General features: G+C 39.4%; 1 protein-coding gene across 1 annotated transcript in view; it reads right to left on the bottom strand.

The window, feature by feature from the left end:
• Positions 1-517: 517 nt before the first annotated feature.
• NRDE2 (NRDE-2, necessary for RNA interference, domain containing) overlaps positions 518-24,453 on the bottom strand; it is a 43,218-nt gene continuing 19,282 nt past the window's right edge. The window contains exons 6-14 of the mRNA XM_090033895.1: positions 23,521-23,926; positions 18,648-18,781; positions 16,225-16,348; positions 14,868-15,043; positions 13,923-14,309; positions 10,111-11,039; positions 8,462-8,600; positions 4,288-4,359; positions 518-2,329 (exon numbers count right to left, since the gene is read on the bottom strand). Coding sequence (XP_089890021.1) covers positions 2,204-2,329; positions 4,288-4,359; positions 8,462-8,600; positions 10,111-11,039; positions 13,923-14,309; positions 14,868-15,043; positions 16,225-16,348; positions 18,648-18,781; positions 23,521-23,926 — 2,493 coding nt within the window. The 3' untranslated portion in view covers positions 518-2,203. The remainder of the gene's footprint in view (positions 2,330-4,287; positions 4,360-8,461; positions 8,601-10,110; positions 11,040-13,922; positions 14,310-14,867; positions 15,044-16,224; positions 16,349-18,647; positions 18,782-23,520; positions 23,927-24,453) is intronic.

Consider the following 24,453-nt stretch of genomic DNA (forward strand, 5'->3'; position numbering starts at 1 on the left):
AGCACTGCCTCTGGCAGTTCTTCCTCCAGTCCTGGAGGTCTTCAGCATTGAATCAATAAACTCCACCAGAGGATGCTGGGAAGCAGCAGACAATGGAAAGAGCAGGGCACAACTAAGTGAGGTCCTACCTTCACTTAGTTCTGCCCTTAACTTCTACCCTCCTGCCCTTAAGTGGCCACAGCTAGATGAGTGATCCTCTTCTTTTTTAGCCTCAAGGCCCCCATACCTTTTCTGAATTTAGATCTAGATCCGTAACTCTCAACAAGGGTGCTGCAAAATTCATAAAAGTTATGGAGAAGGGTCTTTAGACTAAAAAGATTAGAGAGAATCACTGATATGGAGACTAATTCTATGCTTACAGAAAGATATATTTGGTGTCATTCTTTTAAAAGTACATCTCACAGCACTGGTCTGATTTCCTCTGGCACGGAAATAAAATCGGTTGTTTTGAAACATGCACAGGCACACATACATACATGCCCTTTTTAGGCACAAGAGTGACGTGGACTCCCAGAAAAAAGTATACCCTGGGTATCAAAAGCTCAGGAACCACTGTTCAAGAAGCATCTTGCATATACCTGTTCTTGGACCAACGCAATTCAATCTCCTATCAATGAGGAAGGAAATATAAAATCGTTGCTTCTGAAGTTTGCAGATGACACAGAAGTTGGAACATAAGTTAAATAAGGACAGATAAGTTTCACAGAGCAATCTATATTTCATAGTAACCTGAGCTTATTTTAATAAGTGTTTTAATAATGTATCAATGCAAATATCTGCAGAAATGTGAAGAGCAAGCTAACACTAGCCACATTTACAACAAGAGGAACAGTATCCCAGAAAGCAACTGCATTGAAACTGCACTGAAAGTTCTATTGCTACATAGAACTTGTAGCAGTCAGTTGCATGTGACCTAGTACCGCAGTGCTATGGCTAAGAGGTCCAATCTGCCTGCAAAGCAGGAAGATATTAAGTAAGACTGAGTAAGTGGTTTTAAGTAGTTTTATCACTGTATACAACTCTGTTCAGTAAATATATGGAGACAACAAGATGAAAACACAGATCCTGACCACTTGCAGTCTGAAGGATGTTAAACTCAGCATCTTTTCATTGTTTAGTTCTTTCCACCTACCTAAGTTCCCTATTCACATTCACGTGAAATGAGTTTGCTTTTTTATTTCCCATCCTAAACAAATACGTATGTTGCACTATTGTTAATACTGAATGTAGCAACAATTTGTGCCAGTCTGTAAAGCACACTGTTATCCTTGGATAAGAGCTACTATCAAACAACCACACAGTCTTAACTTGACTATTCACCTTAGAGATAAACATCTTAAAACAGAACAGACCATTATGTCTGTGAACATACATGATTACACAATATGTATATGAGGCCAATGAGGCAAGATAATTAAAATAGCTTGTGTATTTTAAAAAAACTGTTAAAAAAGTGATATGTAATAACAGTGAAGTTGTATGTTCCATCACAGGTACCTTAAGAATCAAAAAGAATCCAAGGCCCAACCAAATTAAAAAGTGTCCAATATATTTTTCATGAATATTTACATTGGAACAGTCATTTATCAACATGTACAAATGCAAATCCAAAACTGTTTCATCAAACAAAGTTTCAGCTAATTGTTGTTTGAGTGGTGGTGGCAACTGCCACGTGAGCTCCCCCCCGCCACATCTAGCTAGCCAAAAATTCCAGTTAGCCGAGTGTACTGGTTACTAAAATGCTGATTAATACAGCCTTTACTGTACTGTATGTGGATCTTATATACATGCACATCATGTTGCTATTGACTGCTTGTTGACTGCACCAGATTGTAAAAGACATGTTCAGCAGATGTTACTTCCTGCGTTGCCTGGCAAGCTGCAGTAGGCATGTAGTGACTACTGAATTCTGGGAAATGTCATTTTAAACAGTAATGTAAGCAATGCAGAAGAACCCCAACAGCAAATTAGGTCTCAATAGTCTCATTTTCTGGATGCCACTGCACTTTGCAGAAAAACAGAAGTTTTTACATATGCAACAAAGAGCACCACAAGATACTTACAGCAGGATTACTGCACAGCAGCAGCAAAAGTTTAGCTAATTATTCTTACTGAAAAAGTATGTGCATAGTATATTAAAGACCCAGGTTCGAATTGGCCTCTCACATCTTTCCCATGTGTTTCACTGTTGTACAAATTTATTTTAAACTTCTAGTAGCAGCTCCAGCTCTTCTATTGGCACCCGGACCCTTAATTCTTTTTCAGTCATTAAGTCGAGCATCTCTTGCAGCTGATCTGAAAGATATTCTACCGCATCCATATACAGCACCTGTGAGAGCAAATTCAAAATGAACATTCATTCTGACATCCTTCTGTTATAGCAGGAAAAAAACTGGACAAAGAGAAACAGCCATCTAGTACATACAACCAACAAGGAATATTACTACAAAAAGTAAAAATGGGACCAGCATTCCTGTAGTGACAAGACTATGGACTATAAACGATTAACTATATCATTCCCATTAGCCTGACTTCTATCCTGGGGAAGATCTTAGAAAAGTTTATTAAGGAGGCCATCCTTGAGGGACTGGCCCAGGCTAACATCCTAAGGGATAGCCAGCACGGGTTTGTTGCGGGTAGGTCTTGTTTGACCAATCTCATTTCCTTCTATGACCAGGTGACCTATCACCTGGACAAGGGAGAAGAGATTGATGTCATATATCTTGACTTCAAAAAAGCCTTTGATCTGGTATCCCACGATCACCTCTTGGCCAAACTGGCCAGTTGTGGCCTTGGCTCCACCACGATCTGCTGGCTGGGAAACTGGCTCCGTGGTCGGACCCAGAGGGTTGTAATCAATGGCAGTCACTCATCATGGTGCCCTGTGACCAGTGGGGTCCCTCAAGGCTCTGTCCTGGGACCCATCCTGTTCAACCTCTTCATTAATGATGTGGACATTGGAGTCAGGAGTGGACGGCCAAGTTCACCGATGACACCAAACTTTGGGGCAAAGCATCTACGCCAGAAGACAGGCGGGTGATCCAGGCTGACCTGGACAAGCTCAGCAAATGAGCAGACGAGAACCTCATGGTGTTCAACACCGAAAAATGCAAGGTTCTCCACCGTGGGAGGAAAAACCTGCAGCACCCTTATAGGCTCGGCAGTGCTACGTTGGATAGCACTACAGAAGAAAGAGACTTGGGGGTCATCATTGACCACAAGATGAACATGAGCCTCCAATGCGATGCTGCGGCTAGTAAAGCGACCAAAATGATGGCTTGCATCCATAGATGCTTCTCGAGCAAATCCTGGGACGTCATTCTCCCCTTGTACTCGGCCTTGGTGAGGCCGCAGCTGGAGTACTGTGTCCAGTTTTGGGCTCCACAATTCAAAAAGGATGTGGAGAAGCTTGAGAGAGTCCAGAGGAGAGCGCATGATCAGAGTTCAGGAAAACAGATCTTACGACGACAGGCTGAGAGCCATGGGACTCTTTAGCCTGGAAAAGTGCAGGCTCAGGGGTGATCTGATGGTCACCTATAAGTTTATCAGGGTGACCACCAGGATCTGGGGGAACGTTTGTTCACCAGAGCGCCCCAAGGGATGACGAGGTCGAACGGTCACAGACTCCTGCAAGACCGTTTCAGGCTGGACATAAGGAAGAATTTCTTTACTGTCCGAGCCCCCAAGGTCTGGAACAGTCTGCCAGCGGAGGTGGTTCAAGCACCTACATTGAACACCTTCAAGAGTAAATTGGATGCTTATCTTGCTGGGATCCTATGACCCCAGCTGACTTCCTGCCCTTTGGGCAGGGGGCTGGACTTGATGATCTCCCGAGGTCCCTTCCAGCCCTAATGTCTATGAAATCTATGAATTCCACATCAACCTACAACCAAGTAGAGGGGCTGAAGATTGTTGGATCTCCTATCAACAGTGGGTGAGAGTTGCAGGTGCTCCCTAATTCATTTTTTCTAGTCTCTGAATTCCCTTTATTTCATCTATATATGTCTCTTACTGAAGTGATTACAGCATTCAAGGCAATATCACTCCAGGGCTACATAGAAGAAAAATTTCATTTCTCTCTCTTTTTTTTTTTTAAAACTTATTTGCCCTGAAAATTCATTTCTCATTTGCAGTTAACCTTGGAAACCTTTTCACAGTAAAGCTTCTCCTAATTTTGATTTCATTTCCACACAAGTAGTAACAGGACAACTTATATTCAAAGCTTCCCCAATATTCTATTTCTAAAAAAACATCATTCTTTATGACTGGTTTAATTTTTTAACCTACCTTTGCCCAAGGACAGTTTTGAATGGCTTTATAAAATACTCCTTTGCTTCTTTCTTTATTTCCTAGAGAAACCTGTGAAAGGATAAAAAACCATATTTCAAATAAATTGTGGGTCCTGAAGCTATAAAAATTATCTGCAATTTTTATTTTCCTTGAGGCAGAAAAGCTACCATTAAAAAGTTCACATCAATAGTTTCCTTGGTGAAGAGTCCTTATGACCAATCACTGTACCAGACATATAATTTAGTATCTTACACTGACAGTAGACTCTGTAGTACAATACCTTTAGAAGTTACACGGTAACCTTTTATAACTCGCAAGCAGCAGAGGAGCAATGACTGGCAAAAAGACCCTCTGTTTAACATTTCACTTGAAAAACAGCATCAGTCTAGTACTAAATGACACGACTGAACAAGAGCACAAATCAGAGTGCAGAACTGAAACCCACAATTCTGAAGCAAGTATACTATCATCTGAGCTATACTAACTTTGGCTATAAATCTCTTGGTTCAGGAGATTGTGGCTCTGCTTTCTCTTTAAAGAGTTATAAATACCTAGTCATTTCATTTCCACAGTTCCACCATTGGCAAATTTTTAGAAAAACTACTCTCCATTTGTGCATGCAGTTGCAGTATATCTAAAACATTACTGTATGTAATGTTTTATTTACAAGCATAAAACATTTTATTCTATAAAAGGTTTATATGCACGTTTTTTCACCTGTATACAATGCACAATATGGCACAAAAATTGTGTCCAAGCAATTGTGCACTTAAAAATTAAATATACAAAGGAAAGATGGGTGAGGGCTTTTGGAAACCTGCCTCCTTGTATCTCCATAAATCTACATAATTGAGTTAGTATATACCTGAAAGTAGTAAAATCTTCTTCCTACAAATGCCAGCTGGGATTTCTGATGACTGACGCAAGTACAGAACATTCCAGCTATAATGAGCTTTAAAATCAGGAGGATTAAACAGGTAAAGATTTTAATGATTTCTACTGAAAGAAATCTTTTAATTGGACAGGTTTAAAAAGAGCTCATGTGAAGGCAATTCTATGGCAAGCCTGACCTAAGCAGTGTCTTCATGCAGAACAGCAGTTCTGAAATGCCTTGCAGTGTTCTGGGAAGAGGAGATTCTTCAAAAGCAAGTGACTTCATGTTTTTTCTTGGTCTCACTGTATTAATATTGGGACTAAAATCAGCAGCACCCCTTGCTAAGTGCAGAACTACTTTGTTACATGGTGAAACATTACTTGTAAATACTTGTACCTCTTTGGCTTCACTGAATCCTTGGTATTTCATGATAAAATTATTTTCCATTGCTGAACAAAAACACATTTTGCTTAGTGGAATCCTCTCTCAGAACCAAGCACTAAAATGTATGCCTCTTCTGGTTCTTCAAAGAATTCTCAGTTTCACTGTCTAATAATTTCCTGAGGAATAACGGGATTTTAGGGGAAAGGGATTACTGATTAAAAAATATACATAACAAGATGGAGATGGGCTTTGTCCAAAATATTTAAGATCAAGTATCTAAAAATACATCATAATAAATGGTGGCAAGATCTACCAGCTTTTGGCCAGACATTAAAACATGGCAATCATGACTTCACATAAGTGTTTATTATCTATATATAGTGCTGCATGCTTTGGCCACTCTGCAGAAACTTTTCAGGGCTGTTGATGCTAGGGAAAACAATTTTTGTGTTTTATTCTTCTATGATATCTGCCTTCTCACCTTGGTGAAAATTAAGTTACTGACAATGGCAAATGTACTTGGAAGATTTTTGCTTTTGCATTTATGTGAAAATAAATCTCTCAGCTTGTACAATACAATGGTGATTAAATTTAGCTGTCGGCTGCTATATATCCAAAAAAACATTAAATAATTCTTTTATGAGCTAATGGTATGGTTATAAAGATTAATAGTCCTGGACAAGATGTCTTCTTACGTACAAGGGGCATTATTTATTTTTTCTACTAGTACTTCTACGAGTGGCTTTTCAAGACACTAACAGGATGTATAATGTGGTAGAAAAGGTTCCACTTTAGACAAATTCTAAGAATTATTCTGTGCTTTCATGCATCTGTTTTTTTTCCAGTCATGTTAACAGGGGTGTACCAGGTCTGGCTGTCTTGCAGTGCTTATGGAGTTGACTTTATGCATTTTTAAGGTAAGATACAGACCAGTAAACAACACAGCGATTTTTTTATTGACATTTTTGGATATTGTTATTTAGTATAACTTTTACAAATATCTGTGCATTAACATTTTCATGACAAAATTTCAAAGGGAAAAGCAGCTAATGTTTCATGGCAAGCTGCCAAATATACAGCTTTTTACATGTCTTCTCTTTTACTAACCCAGCTTTTTCTTCACCAAGTGAAATCTTGTTAGTCTCTCCACACCACCTGCACTTCTCATTTTGTCCGTTTCCTCTTCTACTTATCCGTGCACTTCCGATTGATACCAGGCTACCGTTTTTTTCCCAGCCTACTGTTTTTATTCCACTTAAGATGTCAATTCCCTTACTCTGTATTTCTTATTTAATATTGTGCCAGATACCTTGCTTCCCCTTCTACAGTATGGTTCATGTTTCATAACGTTGTAAAGGGAAACAATATAGAATACCAGACAGTAGTATAATGTGGGATGGACAAGTAGGGTACATGCCCTGGATACCACCTAAGGGGAGAGGAGCCAGAAGGGTTGAGGAGAGGTGGGGGGGAAAGATGATGAGAGAAAGGCACATATTTTCTATGCTGTAACTCTGGTGGGAAGGAACAGTAAAGAAGAAACTATTTGAGGAGAGCAGATCAGACAGTTCCAATGTTTGCAGTTTCTTATTCTACCACTAGCAATTCACCCACAAACAAATGCATCAAGGCTCTGTCCCTGTGTCACTCATAATCCAGACATGAGTGATCTAAATGCCAAACAGATACTTATATAGAGCAGACTGAATATTAACGTCACAATAAAAAATACACTCAAATATTTTCCTTTTCTGAATGATCTATAGAATGGATTTCCCAGCCCATTGTGGCTGCCATAGAATACATATCTATTTTGACTCTGCCCACATAAAATTCAACAATACCAAAGAGCACGTCCGATACCCAGTCAAGCAGCTGCAGTTAAATCTAAGTCGTCAGTGGACTCTCATCCACTGTATTGTCTAAAACAGGGGTGTCAAGCTCATCCAGCCCCATAGGTTGGATGAGGGTTGTGGGGTCAGCATACAGGGCCGGTCCAGCATGGGCTGCTCATGCAGCAAACACCCTGGATCAGTCTTCCGTGCCACATGCAGCACGCATGTCAGGTTCAAGCCATATGTGCCTCACAGCAGTATGGGGGCTTGTGCTACATGTGGCACATGGGGCCAGCATGGGGCACATACTGTATACACTGCCTGCACCAAACTATGTGCTGGCCCTATGAGCTGGCCCCAGAGCCAGACTGCACGGCTGGTCCACTGCAATCAGGGGCAGGGCCAGGGCCAGCACATGCTGCATGGGTCAGTCCAAGATCTACTGGTCAGATACTAGGGCTCTACAGGCTAGATCTGGCCACCCTGGTTTAAACTGAACAAAGTTGAATTGTGTATAAAAGTTTCTGTTTGCTTTCTGTCTTCTCTATCTGCCCCAATATCCTTATAACAAATGACTATCTACTTTAAGTTTTTCAGATACAGTGTATTTTTCCTCTACCTTTCATTCACCCACTGATAGTCTTTCTGGGATTCCATATTCTTGAACAAAGGAAACCTTAATATGGTTATAAAGCTTACTATGGAAGGGAATGAGGAATAACTAGGTAGTATAATTAATAATGAGAAGTATAGATTAGGGGTAAGCAATTAAATATTTATCCATTCCTGGATGCTTAAGAAGTGTTTACCACATGATGACCACTGCTATGTGAAGTCACTGTTTTCCCAAGAGAAACCACAATCATACAGATGTTCAGACTTTTTCTCTCAGAGTAAAAATGGCTGCTTCAGGAGAAAAATAACCAGGGAACAGCCAGGGTTAAATCACTAACCAGGAGAGTTTCTCCTGAGAGAACAAATGTCTGTACATGCTGTATGCTGCTAAGATATTACCAAACCTAACAATTAAAATCAACAATTCCAAATACAGTAAATATAAAGTCTGGTCTCATCTCACCAGAAAGTTCAAATACATTCTCCACAGCAATGGACAATGGGCACCATTTTCACTCTGAACTGCATGATCAAATAAAGCTATGATCCGATTTGTTAATCCAGTTTCAGGAATGGTTGAATATATTTCTCCAATATTTGCCCTGAAACAGAAAAGCAGACAATACAGACATCAGCTGAACAATTGTGTTCTGATGAAGAAAGCAGTTATTTCCCTGTTGATCTTCCCCAGAAAATAGCACAAATGTATTATAGGAGAAACACATAATTCTTTTTGTGAATATAAAAATCTCAGTGAGGAAACTAGAATGGAATATCTGCTTATCCAGTTAGTAATTTTTAAAACATAAATAAGTTAAAAAAAGGTCAATGAAATATTTATTTTTACTTGTGGAAATGATCTCTGGCAAACTGAAGAACTTATACTAAATAATGCAGAGCTGAGAAAGCAATTCCTTCTGGGTCATTCTTTCTGACTAGAATATAACCTGAAGACACTAGTCTTCAATCATGTTATAGTGCTATTTTTCTAACATTTTAGCTTCTGTATAGAACTAAATAAACAGAGCAAAATAAAAAAAGTTTTTAACTTGAACAAAAATCAAATACTCTCAAGACTGGGCAACACATTTAAATTGTCGAATGCACATGCTGTGCTCTACCCAGCAACAAACTAAAGAATGAATAACTTAACAATTCTGAATTTTCATAGGAAAAACAAAGTGCAAAGCCATCAGTGGTTAGAGAGAAAATATTTTGGGCATTTAAAGAAACACTGCTGTTTTCACCTTCTGTCAACTGTCACTACAGTCCCAAGAATGAATCCCAACAAAGTTTCCTTTGATAGCAGGCTTAGCCTTGGGAAAGAATATCCCATTTTACCTTTGATGGAGTCAGGCACTATCATCTTTAATCCTCTGAAAGTACGTCTGAAGCTGATTTATCTGAACCTTTGCTTTAACTTTTTCCATTTAGCTCATTAACAAGCTCTTACAGCCTACTTTAAAATTAACCACATGCATTCTGCCAGGCACTAATACAGAACTCAACAGGGACACTAAGCCACTCACAATATTCATAGAAGATTCTACACAGTTTCTCAGAAATATTTGTAATATTTTATACATGATTAATTAGCTATCTGTATATTTGTGCTGCAATAGTTTCATAAAGAATGGGCTATTTTCACATTTAAAATCAGTTACTAAAGATTAATTTAAGTATTTATGATAATTTGTCATCAAGCATTTTAGAATCATGTTCAAATATCAATAGTTAAAGTCTAAGTGTCAGGCTGTAGCCAAGAGCGAATCATAAATTACAATATGCCTGGCTCCCTATACATTTTGCGGCCCGCAGGATTTTCATTACAATCTATGACTGCATTATATTGACAAGGCACAGCTCATGGGCATCACTGTCACTAGTGTACCAAGATCTTGAGGAAAGAGAATGGGACGATAACCAGGACACCCACCTTCTATTCAGAACTCTGCAGCTGCTTCAATGGGTGGTCTTGAACAAAACCAGATAGTTTCCCTATCTATGCAATAAACATAATACAAGTACCCAGGCTCCTTTGTAAAGTGATTTGATAGCTACAGAGGAAGCCAGACAGTATTACTTCTCTCAGAAGTTGTAAGATATTATTACCTCTGGACATTCTCCACAAGCTTTTTTCTCATTTCCTCGGCTTGAATTGCAAATAGCCATGGCTCTAGCGACTCTGTGGATCTTGTGACAGCATGAAAAAATCTTCGTGCTTTGCTAGCATTGTGAGACTTCCTTTGGATTTGGACATATGACTGCCAAAGAGCCTGGTTGCTAGGATACAGCTTCAAAGCCTCTGTTAGTACCTCTCGCAGAGGATTCAAAGGGTAAACGCTAATTTTCATGTGATATTGGAGTAAATTTGTGTGCATCATTGTGACAGCCTCAAGAGGAGTGGCGAAATTCTGAATGCCAAGATTTTCTCCAACACGTTCACATTTCTGCAGACCAAGACCTTTCAGTTTTTCAGAAATCTGTTTATATATTAGTACAGCAGCATCGATTCCAACAGTCAAATACTGAAAGAGTGCATAGCAACCAACCAAACTAACCATTTGGCTACAACTATTGGCTTGACCCTGGCTAGAAATTGGTGTTATACTTAAACAGTCTTGTAGTGCATGCTCATATATCTTTCGAGCTTTCAAGATGTTCATAGATAATGCTTGCCCACTATATGGTACATATGGCCCACTTTCAACCAGTTTGGTTAATATATGAACAGCACGTGACATGGCCATTCCTTCTAGACTTTCCAGCAGCTCAACTTCCAGTTGAGCATAAAGAAGACTCAAATTACAGAGTTGGGAATCTCTCATCCCTTCAGTTCGTGCCATGCAAAGAGCTGCATCAAATACTTTTCTAGCGTCATCCGTGTTGCCAAGCAGCCACTCCAGGTAGGCATACAGTTTCCAGAGGGAAAGGTTGTTTCGGTTCTCAGATGCCTTAAGGAGATTCTTGGCTAGCCTTTTGCTCTTCTTTCCCTGTATCTTTAATTTCTTCTTGTTTTTTGCTTGGAGGCACTGAATGATCTACATGGAGATAGATGGAATAAAATTTGAAAAAAAAATTATTATGGCTATCTCCGCATTGTTCAGCTTCATTAACCCATTAATAATTTCTAAATCAACAGCACTTGTCACATGCCCAACTACTAAAGGAAAGAAGCCCTCATCCTCTTAGTTTCTCTTTTGCCCCAAATAAATTAATCCCCTCTCCTCTTCTCCTAACACTGTGCCATGAGAAACTGTATGTTATGTTCTTAATATAGCTAATGGACACATGGAAGAGAGCATCAACATGCATTAATTGTGGCCTGGTCCATACCATGATTTTTAGCTGCTAGTGCAGTTACAACAATGTAGCTGCACCACTGCAAATGCCAAGAATGTACTCAGTGTCCTACTTTTACTAGGCAGACAAGGTTCTTTGCATGACTGATATCTCTTATTAGACCAACTTAAATAAATGGAAAACAATTATTGATCAAGCAAGCTTTCAGGTTCAAAAACCCTTCATCAGGCTAAGGAAGTTTCAGCAGTTGGTGTGTGCTCTTCCTGGATGGAATGAAAAGTAAAGCCAGAGGCTGGGCTGGTACGCATACAAGACAGGTAGTTAGTGAAAATGTAGACTGAGTCAATGGGGGTGGGGGGGGAGGGAGAGCCACTCGGATACCGCATAAAGAACTGCTGCAGTAGAGAAGAAAAACCCCCACAAATCACACACCGCTGGTTATGACATAATCACCCCTCCCTCAAACCTGTACGGAAAATCCTCAAACAACTGCAACCCATACTAGAAAGAGACCCTACTCTAAAAAAGATCTTCCCAGAGCCACTCATCCTAGCCTTCAAACAAGCACCACACCTTGCGAACTTCATCACCAGAAGCAAACTTCCTCAAGCCCAGAACACACCAAAAGGATCCAGACCATGTCATGACAAGAAAGGCAAAACCTGCCAACACATCTCCACGCCCCCCCACAATTACTACACCCCACAACAGAGCCATCAGCATTCCTGGATCTTACAGCTGCACCTCCAGAAATGTAATGCATCTCATCCAATGCACCAAATGCCCCGATGGAAAATACATAGGAGAGACCAAACAACAACTGTGCACCAGAATAATTACTCACCGGAAATCTATCAAAGACAGGAATACCTAATTACCTGTGGGGGCACATTTCTCTCTCCAACCTCTCAGTCCTGATCCTCAAAGGAAACTTACAAAACACTTCCCAGAGATGAGCCCATGAACTCCACTTCATCGACTTCCTGGATACTAAAAATCGTGGACTAAATCTAGACACTGGATTTATGACACATTATAACCTGCCTGACAGCTGACTCCCTAGGTCTCTCTCCACTTTTCATCCCCCTTCTCTCTCTCCCCTCCCCCCCTCCTTTCTCTCACCCACTGACCCCTCAATCTACATTTTCACGCCTACCTGTCTTGTATGCATACCGGACCAGCCTCTGGCTTCTTTACTTTTCATTCCATCCAGGAAGAACACACACCAACTGCTGAAACTTCCTCAGCCTGACGAAGGGTTTTTGAACCCAAAAGCTTGCTTAATAATTAAGTTGGTCTAATAAAAGATATCAGATTCATGCAAAGAACCTTGTCTGCCTAGGTCCTTAGACCAACACGGCTACAACCTACACCCCTGTAGCTTTTTACTAATGCATTTTAATCTGGTTTGAAATTGGAACAAGATGCACCATGAAACATATCTATACCACCAGCTACACCAGTGCAGCTATACTAATGGGTAAACCCCTCTGTGTAAGCAAGGCATGAATAAGACTGAATTCTCCAATGGTCAGATCTCTTTGTCATAGCTGAGCACTTCTGCTTCCTGTGGTGCCTCCATATGCTTCCTCTATTTCCCCAACTTTGGTAACAACAGGCAGTGGGAGTGGATGTCTTAAAAGCGCTACAAACATGACAATCTAAAGCCGAGATCTCACTCCCCCTTCCAAAGCATTCTCTGTCACCGCCTTGAAATACACACAGATTACACCTGTTTACCATTGTTATCATTTATACTTTTACTATAAAAGTAAAAGAAAGAGCAAAACTGTAAGTGCAAAAAGATTTTTACTTTAAATAAGGAATTTGTCGGGCTGAAGAGTTTGAGCAACATTTTCCTGTAGAGCCAAACAGTGCTGGCAAACAGAATTAAACATCAAAGTAAGATTCCACAATGTAGAATATTTTGACAGAGAAATGTGAGGGTTGGGTGGGAAAGCCATATTGGGACTTCTTACCTGGGTCCCACTGCCTGTTCTTACTAAGGTTAGGGAGAGTCTGGGTAGGAGAGGGAGGGGGGCTTACAGGTACTGTGCTGCATAAAGAAAATAAAACACTGACAAGCTGAGCTCTCAAGTTCAAGAAATGACAAAGTTAGAACTGGGTATGCATTACAATAGTCTTTACTTAAATAATCAGTTTGTACGTATCAAATTATAGCACACTATACTGTTCAATAGTATTATAGTTGCATGTTGTAAAATACACCAAAAGTTTCCTTGCAAGGTCCTCATATATCACAGTGATGAGCCTTTTATGTACTGCCTTAGTTGTTTAGATTTGGATTCACTCCACATGGGCTCATTCATTGCATCTCATGTAAAAATTATTTTCGAAGACTATCCAGCCTTCACAACAGTGGATGGTATTAACATGCATCTGAAACTGTATGCAAAAGATTGCATGAAATATTTTATTGTTGGAAAAACATATTACAGAACCAGAAATTACTGCGATGCACATAGCCTGCACTAGTATTTTCCAACTTTAAAGTGTTTCAGCCATACAAATGTTAATTTGGTTTAATGAAATACAAAACACAAATAGCCAACAGAACGAAAACCACATACGTAAAAGAGAATATACAAATCCTTATTTACCTTTGAGATTTCATATAGCAACCAACACTCAGAAAGGTTAATCTTCTCTTTTCCTGAAAACAATGGCAGTATTACGTGAAACAGATTCTGTATGAACTCCTCCCCCTCCTTACAATGACCAATGTGCTGTCTCCTCCTGATCATTGTGTCCATGTGGCCAATGCTGCTAACTCCAGCAAGTGATGAATAAAAGGAGGTCAATGGCCTTTCATCCAGCTGCCCACTGTCAAATATATTGTTTTCATCCATAGCTACATAAAGACTTGAAGGAAAGAGACTGCACCCACAGGGAACTCCCAAAAATTGCAGAAATGAGTACAACAGCTGAATCTGAAGATCTGGATTAGAAAGTTTGATTAATGATGGCCCAAGATCATCAGATAATACCTAAAAAAAAGAACGAAACATTTATTTAAATTACAATTCAATCAAATAGCTTAGCAAGTTCAGTAATCAAAGAAGCTTTCCAAATTCAATAAAGATTTTTGTGAATGGGTATGAAATGGTGATGGAATTTGACTGAAATTAAGATGACAAAATAGATAAGTAATGGCCCCCTTACAGTAAGACTGCAGGTTTGACTTGATGATAATGGATTTAAATTTTCCAGTTCTACACTACTAAATGTGTGTAGCATCAGCAATGGTAATCTCTTCCAGAAACTTATAAACCAGGAGTCTAAAAGAAATAGTTAAAAAATGATGCCTCTGGCTGTTTTACTCACCAACTTTCACATTGATGCTAATGTTGGAGCACTTACTATCACTGTATTCCAACTGCCTCTCTCCTCATTTGCATGGGTTTAGTTTACTTATCTGTCCAAATTCCAGGACAGCATTTTTATTATTTATATTATAGTAGCACTTAAAGAGGTCAGAACCCTGCTATGCTAGTCAATGCACAAGTAGTTAATCACCACCCACGGTCTTATTGAGTCACAGTGACCTGTCTTTCTGGGTCTTCACAATCTTCTTCAGTCTGCTTCTTTGTTTTGTCAGGCCGCCAAGGGACCCAATGCCTGGCTTCACGGGAACCTTCAACATCCAGCCAAATTTCCCATTTGGGTAGAGTTTTATCCTTTATTTCTTGATCTTCTTCTATATCTTCCTCATCATCATCATCTTGGGGGGGAAAAATGCACCAGAATTTATAGGAACCCCACCAAAGACTGAAATTTGTTAAATGTAAAATGCTTTAAATATATAAACAAATGCCACATTACTAGACCAGACACTTCTAGGTTCTAATATGCCTAATACACAAATATATAATCCTGGTTCTGATACCAACATTCTCGTGCAGCCTAGAGTAAACTATTGCTTGCCGATATACCTCATTTGTATGTTGTGATAATTAGCATAAGTAATGTGTTTTAAAAATGAAAAGCCATACAAGTACACAAAGTATTATTATGGTATTAAATGTCACAAGTTACACTTGCTACTGCTGCTTTAAATGGGCTGATATTTTCACTAACTAAATTTACGTGCAAAGGATCACAGCAATGTAGTTAAATGCTCATAAAATAACCACGTGTTGAAACTAGATTACGATTTACAACCTGATTTGTATGTTAGAAGCATAATACTATTTATTAATTACCTAACCACAAACACCTGCACTGCTACTGTTTTCTAAATTCAAGGAAAGAGAATCACTGCTTGCCTGAACTTCTGGTCTTTGGGCCAGATCTACTTTATCAAATAAGCATCTAAAAACGGTCAAGAAATACCACAATTTGCACAGAACAATGAAAACAAACATAGAACTATTTTTAAAAACATTTTCTAGGGGACCAACCCTTGTGCTTTATTCCAAAGGGGATGTTCTGCCATTATCCTGATAACGGAAACACCTGCCTCAAGTACAGGCTGGGCCTATCATACACTCGAAAACTGCAGCATATCATGTTTAAATTCATACATTCCACCCGGCAGGCTTTACTTAAAATGTGCAACAGTGAGGTGTATCATGGCAAATGGATCAGGATCCAGGACTGGACTGAAAACTGGTACTGAAATATTAATAAAAAAAGTTTCCTGAGCTCCTGAGTTTTCAGTTGTTCTAATTGTTAAGTATTATTAAAAGGGGAATGTGTTTCAGCTTTAACTCCATCTTGGTACAGATTTTTGGGAGCAGCTTTAATTGTAGTTTGCAGTTGATTTTCCTTCTCCTACATGATTTATCTAAGACACTTCAGTATTTATGATGTCCCCTAAGGTTTTCAGGATCTGGCAGGAGGCAGGAAAGCAAAAACATGTAAAACAAAATAAATAAAAAGTTAAAGTAACAATGTGCTTACCAGGCTTACTGACAACAATCCAGCCACCCTTTTCTTGTTGATGCATCCATGCTTTCCAGCCTTTTGCTCCTTTTTCTCCAATCCGAGGCTCTCCACTGTCCCAAAATGGTTCAAAGAACTCCACCTATTATTGAGGATAAAAAACCCACCACATAATCTTGACTTCACCATTGTACAATCTTTTAAAAACAACTAAGTGGTCAGTCATTTTGAGTTATATGGAAACATAAGAAGTTTTAAAGGTGCACTTTTAACAGGAATCAGTAGGCTGTAAGCTGTGCAAGAGTAGGAGGTTTTTGGAAACCTAAAACCTGGTGGAAGAGGGACAGCTTATTTAGTCACCATCCATCTTTTGACAGACAAACATTTTGTAAAACATCTGTGTGGTAATAACAGTTCTAGAAATAAATACAAAGTGGGTCACTGTACTATTCCAGCATAATTTTGATGGGAACCTGGAAACTGATCAGCCGTTTCAAATAATTCTGAGTTGCATATCCTGAATCCTTATTTTGGTGTTACACAGGTATATCCATATACCATAGACTTCATAGACGTAAGAGCTGGAAGGGATCTCAGAAGATTGAGTACAGCCCCCCGCCCAAAGGGCAGGAAGTCAGCTGGGGTCATAGGATCCCAGCAAGATAAGCATCCAATTTGTTCTTGAAGGTGTTCAATGTAGGTGTTCAAACCACCTCTGATGGCAGGCTGTTCCAGACCTTGGGGGCTCAGAGAGTAAAGAAATTCTTCCTTACGTCCAGCCTGAAACCGTCTTGCAGTAGTTTATGACCATTAGACCTAATCATCCCTTGGGATGCTATGGTGAACAAATGTTCCCCCAGATCCTGGTGGTCATCTCTGATAAACTCATAGGTGGCCATCAGATCACCCCTGAGCCTGTGCTTTTCCAGGCTGAAGAGCCCCATGGCTCTCAGCCTGTCATCGTACGGTCTGTTTTCCTGACCTCTGATCATGCCTGTGGCTCTTTTCTGGACTCTCTCAAGCTCCTCCGCATCCTTTTTGAATTGTGGAGCCCAAAACTGGACGCAGTACTCCAGCTGCGGCCTCACCAAGGCCGAGTACAAGGGGAGAATGATGTCCTGGGATTTGTTGGAGAAGCATCTATGGATGAAAGCCAGCGTTTTGGTCGCTTTACTAGCTGCAGCATCACAGTGCAGGCTCATGTTCATCTTGTGGTCAATGACGACCCCCATCCATATCCATATACTAAAAACCTCTTTAATTAGCAGATCTCACAACTCAATAGAATTCGGTAGTTTCACAATTCTTCTTACTGTATGACAGAGGTAGGCATGAATGGTTCAGTTCATATGGATGGAGGAAATAGCCTCACGCTACCATTCAAAGGCACAGAGGGAAGAAGAGTCAGAGCCCTCACAAGGTGAAGCTTAGGGCAGCAGCAAATACCAAAGTGCTGTGATGCTCTTTTCACAAAGTTCATTTTTAAATTAAGTTGAATAGGACTTTAAACAAAAGAAAAAAGTAAAAGCAACTTGTGTATGCAATGGTAGCATCACTCCCTCACCAAATTTGCATTCTCATTATCTTAGTAGACTTCCAGTGCCATAACAGAGGCTGCTACCATTTAAGCTACGGGATTTACTGTAGCAGTTGGCATCTGCAAAAGCCTGTTATCCCAGAGAAAGGGAACAAAATGCTGGGGACTGAGATCAACTGTTGGGATGGTGTGGGTGAGATGGAGAGTGAAAGCAGAGAACCTGGCCCAGTTTTTGTCCCACACAATGGCCTTAGGGGAGGCGTAAACCACGTGTACAACAGGCTCCACTCCCACTACAGAATTTTCTGTCAACTCCCTAAAGCACTTCTGGAGCATGAAGGCATTCCTACTACTGAATATCAAAGGTGTGTTAAAATAATGGAGGTACAAGGACTTCTCAATAAAGACTGTAAAAATGGGAAGTGTCTATGATCACTGCCAGCTCCCTATGTAAATAATATGTAATAAACGTCATAGCACTATTCAAACTAGGAAAAAGGATACAGAAAGTTCTAACAACAGGTCTGGAAAACTAGACCTTAGTTAGTTAACTACTTTTGTTGACACACTTCCTATTTTAACTGGGGAGAAGCAGGACCTGCTACAGCTGGGGACAGAACTTCTACATAAGCTAAAGCAACAAAGCTGAAAAAAGGGGGTAGTTGCATAATTCTATTGCATTTGTATATGCTTGTAGCAGCAAGACAGCCTTTTCTAACTGTGGGAAATGGCAGGGCAACTTTGAAGAACTAAAAAATAAATAGGCAATGCAAAATCCAAGTAACATCTTTAAATTCACATATATTTTCACATACATTTAAGTCATGATGCTGAAGTTCCAGTGTTCACACATCACATAAGATAAAGTAAAAAAAAAAAAAAAAATCTAAATGGAAGTTGCTACCTGTCCTCTTGTTGGGAGACCTTTTACACTGTCAGGTTTAAAGAAGGTGAAGTCAATCAGAGCCTGGAACAAAGACACAGCTTTCTCCGAATGACCTGCCTGTCTTAGAAAATGGCACTGCTGAAGAAAAATAGCTGGAAAACAAAACGGGAAAAATGCATAATGATTATTTAAATAGTGTTTACTACCAAATACTGGATTCTAGAACACAGCTATAAAAAGACCTATCTCCTGTGCCTTCCAGAGCTCTGGAGATTTATCCCAAACAAGGACATTTCTGAAAAATACTGAACTGAAATTTTTTTGGCAAGTCATAGATTTACATCAAAATTAGCATAGTTTAGTTACGCTAAAGATATCCTTTCTAGATGTGCATTGAATGCATGTTCCCTTGAGATCAGCACATACAGTTACTGTATTCACCAGCTGGCACTCCATTTATAATTAAAACCATTACCTATTTAAGGCAAGGATTGCTTCTGCATTATGTGTTTATATAGTAGCTAACACAACGAGACTATGGGCAACTTACAACACAAACAGTATAAGAATTTGGTTGTTGGTCTCTTATTTTTTATCATGTATTATCGTCAAACACATTCACATACTTTTCTTTGCATACTGGCAAATAGCTTTTTCTATGTTATCTTGCCTTAAGCAATGGGTTAAATGTGAAAAAACAGACTTTCACAGACTTCTTTCATAAATCACAAGGAAGTGACTTAAATACTCTCTGCCTCAGGTCCAAACCTGAAAACAGGGCTGTACATTTCCTTTTCTCAATCAATGTATCTATAAAATTCTGAGATCCTTACAAGTGAAGTGGTGAAGAAACGCTAAATTGTATCACCAGTATATCCACTACCATAACATTTTCAGAAAGATTCCATTTATTATTGCAAACTAGATGAATATCAGCCTGGTTTGATTTAAAAATAAAATTGATTTACTGATTTTTAACTGACAGAAAAAAGACATACGGATTTAAATAGCAAAGTTTAATTTTATTTTACACCTGTACCTTTTAGTTATTTTCATAAAGAAAGGTTCTTAACAGTTGATATAACCATTAAATGTTTTTATTGGCAACTAAATACAAGCTCTACTTTTAATTTGATACTTCTCTTCACTAACCAGGAAGGCAAACTATATACATGTCTTTAAGCAACTGCTAGTAAACATACATTGATTTAGATTACTTATATTTTTATTCTGTTATAGTGAATGATTTATTCATCACTAACTAGGTTTTCTTAATTGGGATTTGTGTCATTCTGGTTTTTCATGGAAATTAGAATTCAATCAAAAGTGTACAGTTACAGCATAACTAGGGCAAATGTAAATCATCATAAATGGGCTGGATACATAATGAGCGGACTAACTGATCATGTTTTACTTTCAAAACAAACTGATTTTACAAACAAAGAAACCAAGCTTTGTTGGTGAATTAACAGACCGTTTCTGGTCATCATAGATGGCCCAGATTGTCAAGGACAATTAGGCCTAAAAGAAGCATGTCAGAATTTAGAAGGATTTTCAGAATGTCTTTAGTAAGGCACCTATCTCCCATTAATTTCAGTACCTGGCTGCTAAAGCAGGATTTATGCCTTACCAAGTCTTTTTCAGTGCTTGTTTAGGAAACTGACTTGAACAAATGCAAGAGATGAAAGATCTCTACAGCAAATGGTAATCCAGCACTGAAATCTTGAAATCAAGACTAGGTGCCGAATATACTTGAGCACTTTTGAAAATATGACTTGATATTTATCATATTTACCTGAATTCAAGATAATCCCCCCCAGTAATTAAATTCAATACATGGAAAATTTATAAATGTTATAATTTACCAAGTACAGAATCTAATTATTGGAGGGTTGTCTTAAATTTGTCTCAACTGCCCCCACCACTGCAACAGGGAAAGCAGTGCCAGGAGGGCAGGTGGTGGGGAAGCAGGCAGGTCAAGCAGCTTGACAGCTGCCACTTGCCCCCCACACACACACGCTGCCTACCACCTGTCATGCCTACCACTTGCGCACCCCCACTGCCTCCTGTGACTCAACTCCCCATCTCTGCCTCCCTTGCAGCCTCTGCATCCCCACCTGATCCCCCTATCCCACCCCCACCCAGCACTTACCCTTGCTCCAGCTCCAGCAGGCTATGGCCCCACTCTAGTCTGAAGCATGCGCTTGTTCCAGCCCCAGCCCTACTGCAGCCTAGTAGCAGGAGCAATGTCATAACAGCTCCAGTCCTGAGGCTGTTGGGAAATGGGGACAGAGGGAGGGAAGGAGGGAATAGGGACCAACACTAGGCTGGGGCCAAAGCTGGAGCTGCAGCAGCTGCCTGACTCCTCAAACACCTTGTACTCAAATCCAAAGACAAGGAGGTTTTTTCCCCACAATATATGGACAATGGGGGAAATCTTGGCGTGGATTTGAGTCAACACAGTATCTGCATCTTTTGGCATACTTTTGAAGAACTGGCTCCATATTTTTCATCTGTTGCATCCATATCAGACTATATTTTATTCATAGACTAGAAAAACAGGATTAAGATAGGCTGCCATTTAAAATTCAAAACCAGTTTATTATTAAAAGGAAAATGGAAAAAAGGAAAACGTACATAATAAAAAATATTTCAATGACTTATATTTTAATAGCAATTAATATCTATCCTGACAAAAATCATTACTAACCTTTTAAAATTCCTACCTATATCCAAGAAGCAAGGGTGGTGGTTTAAGGAGGTTTTTTTGTGTGTGTTTTTACTCGATCAACTGTATAATTGGCGAGATGGTAGACAAAGCATTTGCGCGCAATGTGCCCTTTTTAAGTACAAGCTCTTTGTGCCTGAAAGCTTTGTCTGCCATCTCTCCCAACTATACAGTGTATCCAATAAAAGATATCACCAAAAAATCCTTGCAGCTCACATATGAAATCTGGAGCATCACAGCAATGATATTACTTTCAATAAGCCAGCAATATAGTCAAGTGAACACTGGGTGGCATAATTCACCAGCGTTTTTGCTCTATTCCTCTACTATATTTGTCACTGAAAATGATGAAGGTCAAGGGCTGAAGACAAGTGTCTGGCATACATCTATAGTATTTGCTACATCTTAAAAATCAGGTTATATGAAAAGTTGGGTTTATTCATCATGATTGACATTTAGTAATTTTTCCTAATAAGCAAAAAAGACATCTCCCAGTCAAATTTAGCCCAAGATACAGGCCTGGTTATAAGAAGCATTCACAAAAACTGATATCAATAAAATCATGCTAACAGAAGAATTTCCAAGTATAACATAAACAACATTTTTCTTCAGTGTTTGCCACCAAAAACTATATTGTGCTCACAGACAATAACTATAAACTTAAAGTGACCAGAAACAAAAGGACATTTGATTTCACTTTCATTATCAATAAACAAAAAAACCATAGCAAGTTTAGCAGTATCCACTGAAGTATCGCAAAGTATCTGGAGAAGAACTGATGCCCAGCAAACTGCCAACAAGATTCAGAATACTGAAATGTATTCGGCAAGAAAAAAAGAAAAAGGATTTGAAGGTTAAAAAATAAGAAACGTGCGTTTAAACGCAGAGAAACAACACCCCCTGCAATGGGTGTAGGAGGTGGCTAAAGTGTCAGACATCGGAGATGAAAATGCTAGTAGAGGCTATCAGGTGGTCCAATACACACCTGCCAAGGCAAAATTTGTTCCAGCTATTTTCCAGCACTGCAGCCAAGCTAATTTAAACAAACAATGTAAAAGAATCAAGTATGCAAAGCTAATTGGTAATCCTGCACCAAAGTCTTTAAATCAAGGCTGGGTATCTTTCTTTATGTTTTTATTATTATAAGACTATATTGTACACATAATTCGCATCTTTATTATTATAAGACTATATATTTCAGCATCATATTAAATGAACTTGGGTTTGTGAAAGCTTTGCCTTAAGAGATATATTTTACCAAGTCTATCAAGGTGCATATCTATGCTGCCTTCTATATATAAAGACATCATTACAGCTCAAACAAAAATGAAAGGGCTTGATGCAAAAATAACCAGGTGAGGTTCCACAGACAGTGCCACACATGCAGAAGGTCAGACTAGATGAAGAAAATGGTCTTTTTTGTCTTTAAAAGTCATTAACCCAGAAGGTTGCTCTGTTAAAGACCAAGATTATTTTCTCCCTGTTTTTCCACCCCCCCCCGGTGTTTATGGATTTATCCCTACAATATCTAAGCTAGGTAAGGAAGTATTTCTACCTCCATTTTGTAAATGAGGAGCTGAAAGAGGCACACAGAAAGACTGTGTTAGATTTGGGAACTGAACCCAATATTCTGTATCAAATCCAGTGTCCAGATTATGTGAGCATCCTTCCTCCCAGTGTGTATCCCAAGAGTCTCAAACTAAAAATCCTGCTCCTTAGATTTCCTATTATCCTTCTCTTTTCCCCAGGAATTAGAAGTTTTTCAAAAGTTTCACCCTTAACTAATAATATACTAGTAACCACTATTTGTTGCACAAGGCAGAATTGTTATAAAGGCCATGCCACACCTATTTTCTGTTTGCTATGGTTCTCTTTACTTGAAATTTACACTCTAAACGTTTTAGTACATCAGGAATGTACTAGATCTTACATCACATGCTCTCTCAGCAGATGCTTTCCTTTCCTGTATTCATACTGAGTTAATATTTGCTTTTACTATCACCTGGAGAGACAGCACACCAGGTATGGTCACTCAGCTGTTTATAAAAGAACAAACAAATTGTCATAGTACAGAGTAAAATCCCTTTTTTGGAATAGACATATTCAATCATTGTGTAACTTTTAATGGCTATAAAATGAAGTACAAAGACAGTGCCTTCTTACCTAACATAGTTTCCTCCGTGCCAGGCAGTATAGGATGCGATACCATGCTGCCATCCTGTACAGCTGCCAAAGTGCTCAAGCATTTGCCATATAAACCATGGACTTTTGAAACTGAAAAGGTGCTGAACTGGCTTTGACAGAACAAGAGATATTTTTGCCACAGCCCTGGATTATTGGGATGCAAAAAAACCAATTTTTGCCATTCTTTGATGAGGGTTGATGGTTCCCAGAATTCTGTACATAGCTTCAGTTTCGCAAGTTTCAGATCAACAATATTTGGATTGCTTTCAATAGCTCTTTCTAAAATGGCCAGTTTCTTTTCAAGGATTAGCTTGAGTGATTTCCTCCTTACTTCCTGCTCTCCCTCATTGACAGAATAAGGGCTGGATCCTCTCATTAGTTCATCCTTAAAAACAAAAGGGAAAAAATCAACTTACAATTATAAATCAGAAATGCCTCAGGATCTCTAAAAGCATTAAGGAGCATATTGAGATAAGTGATAATGAATTACTACATATATCTTACTAAAATGAGTGGGGGGGTTTTTTTTTTTTTGGGTTAAAAATCACCTGGGAATATTCCATGAACTATAAGAAGATAAACATTCTAATATAATAAAAGCCTTAGTCTGTCTGTCTGTAACACTTTATTTGCACTCTGGTTGTCTCGGCAACCAGAGTGCTCTAAACAGACAGCTACACATGGTGGAGTGCTGCCATGACAGTGGGGACTGACAGGCTGAAGCAGGAGTGGGGAGGGATGAAGCCAGCGATGCTGGCCTTGGCTCCCCCTGCCCCCAGCCCTGTTCCAGGGAGGCAGCAGTGGCATGGGGGGGGGGGAGGGGCAGCAAGGCCAGTGGCACTGCTCCTTGGAGGTAGCGGTAGCACGGGATGGAGCAGCAGCAGGTGGGGGGGTCCCCACAGGGCCAGACAC

This window comes from Crocodylus siamensis, chromosome 2 (assembly GCF_052110815.1).
Source record: "Crocodylus siamensis isolate JL-2025a chromosome 2, ASM5211081v1, whole genome shotgun sequence".
Lineage (NCBI taxonomy): Eukaryota > Metazoa > Chordata > Crocodylia > Crocodylidae > Crocodylus > Crocodylus siamensis.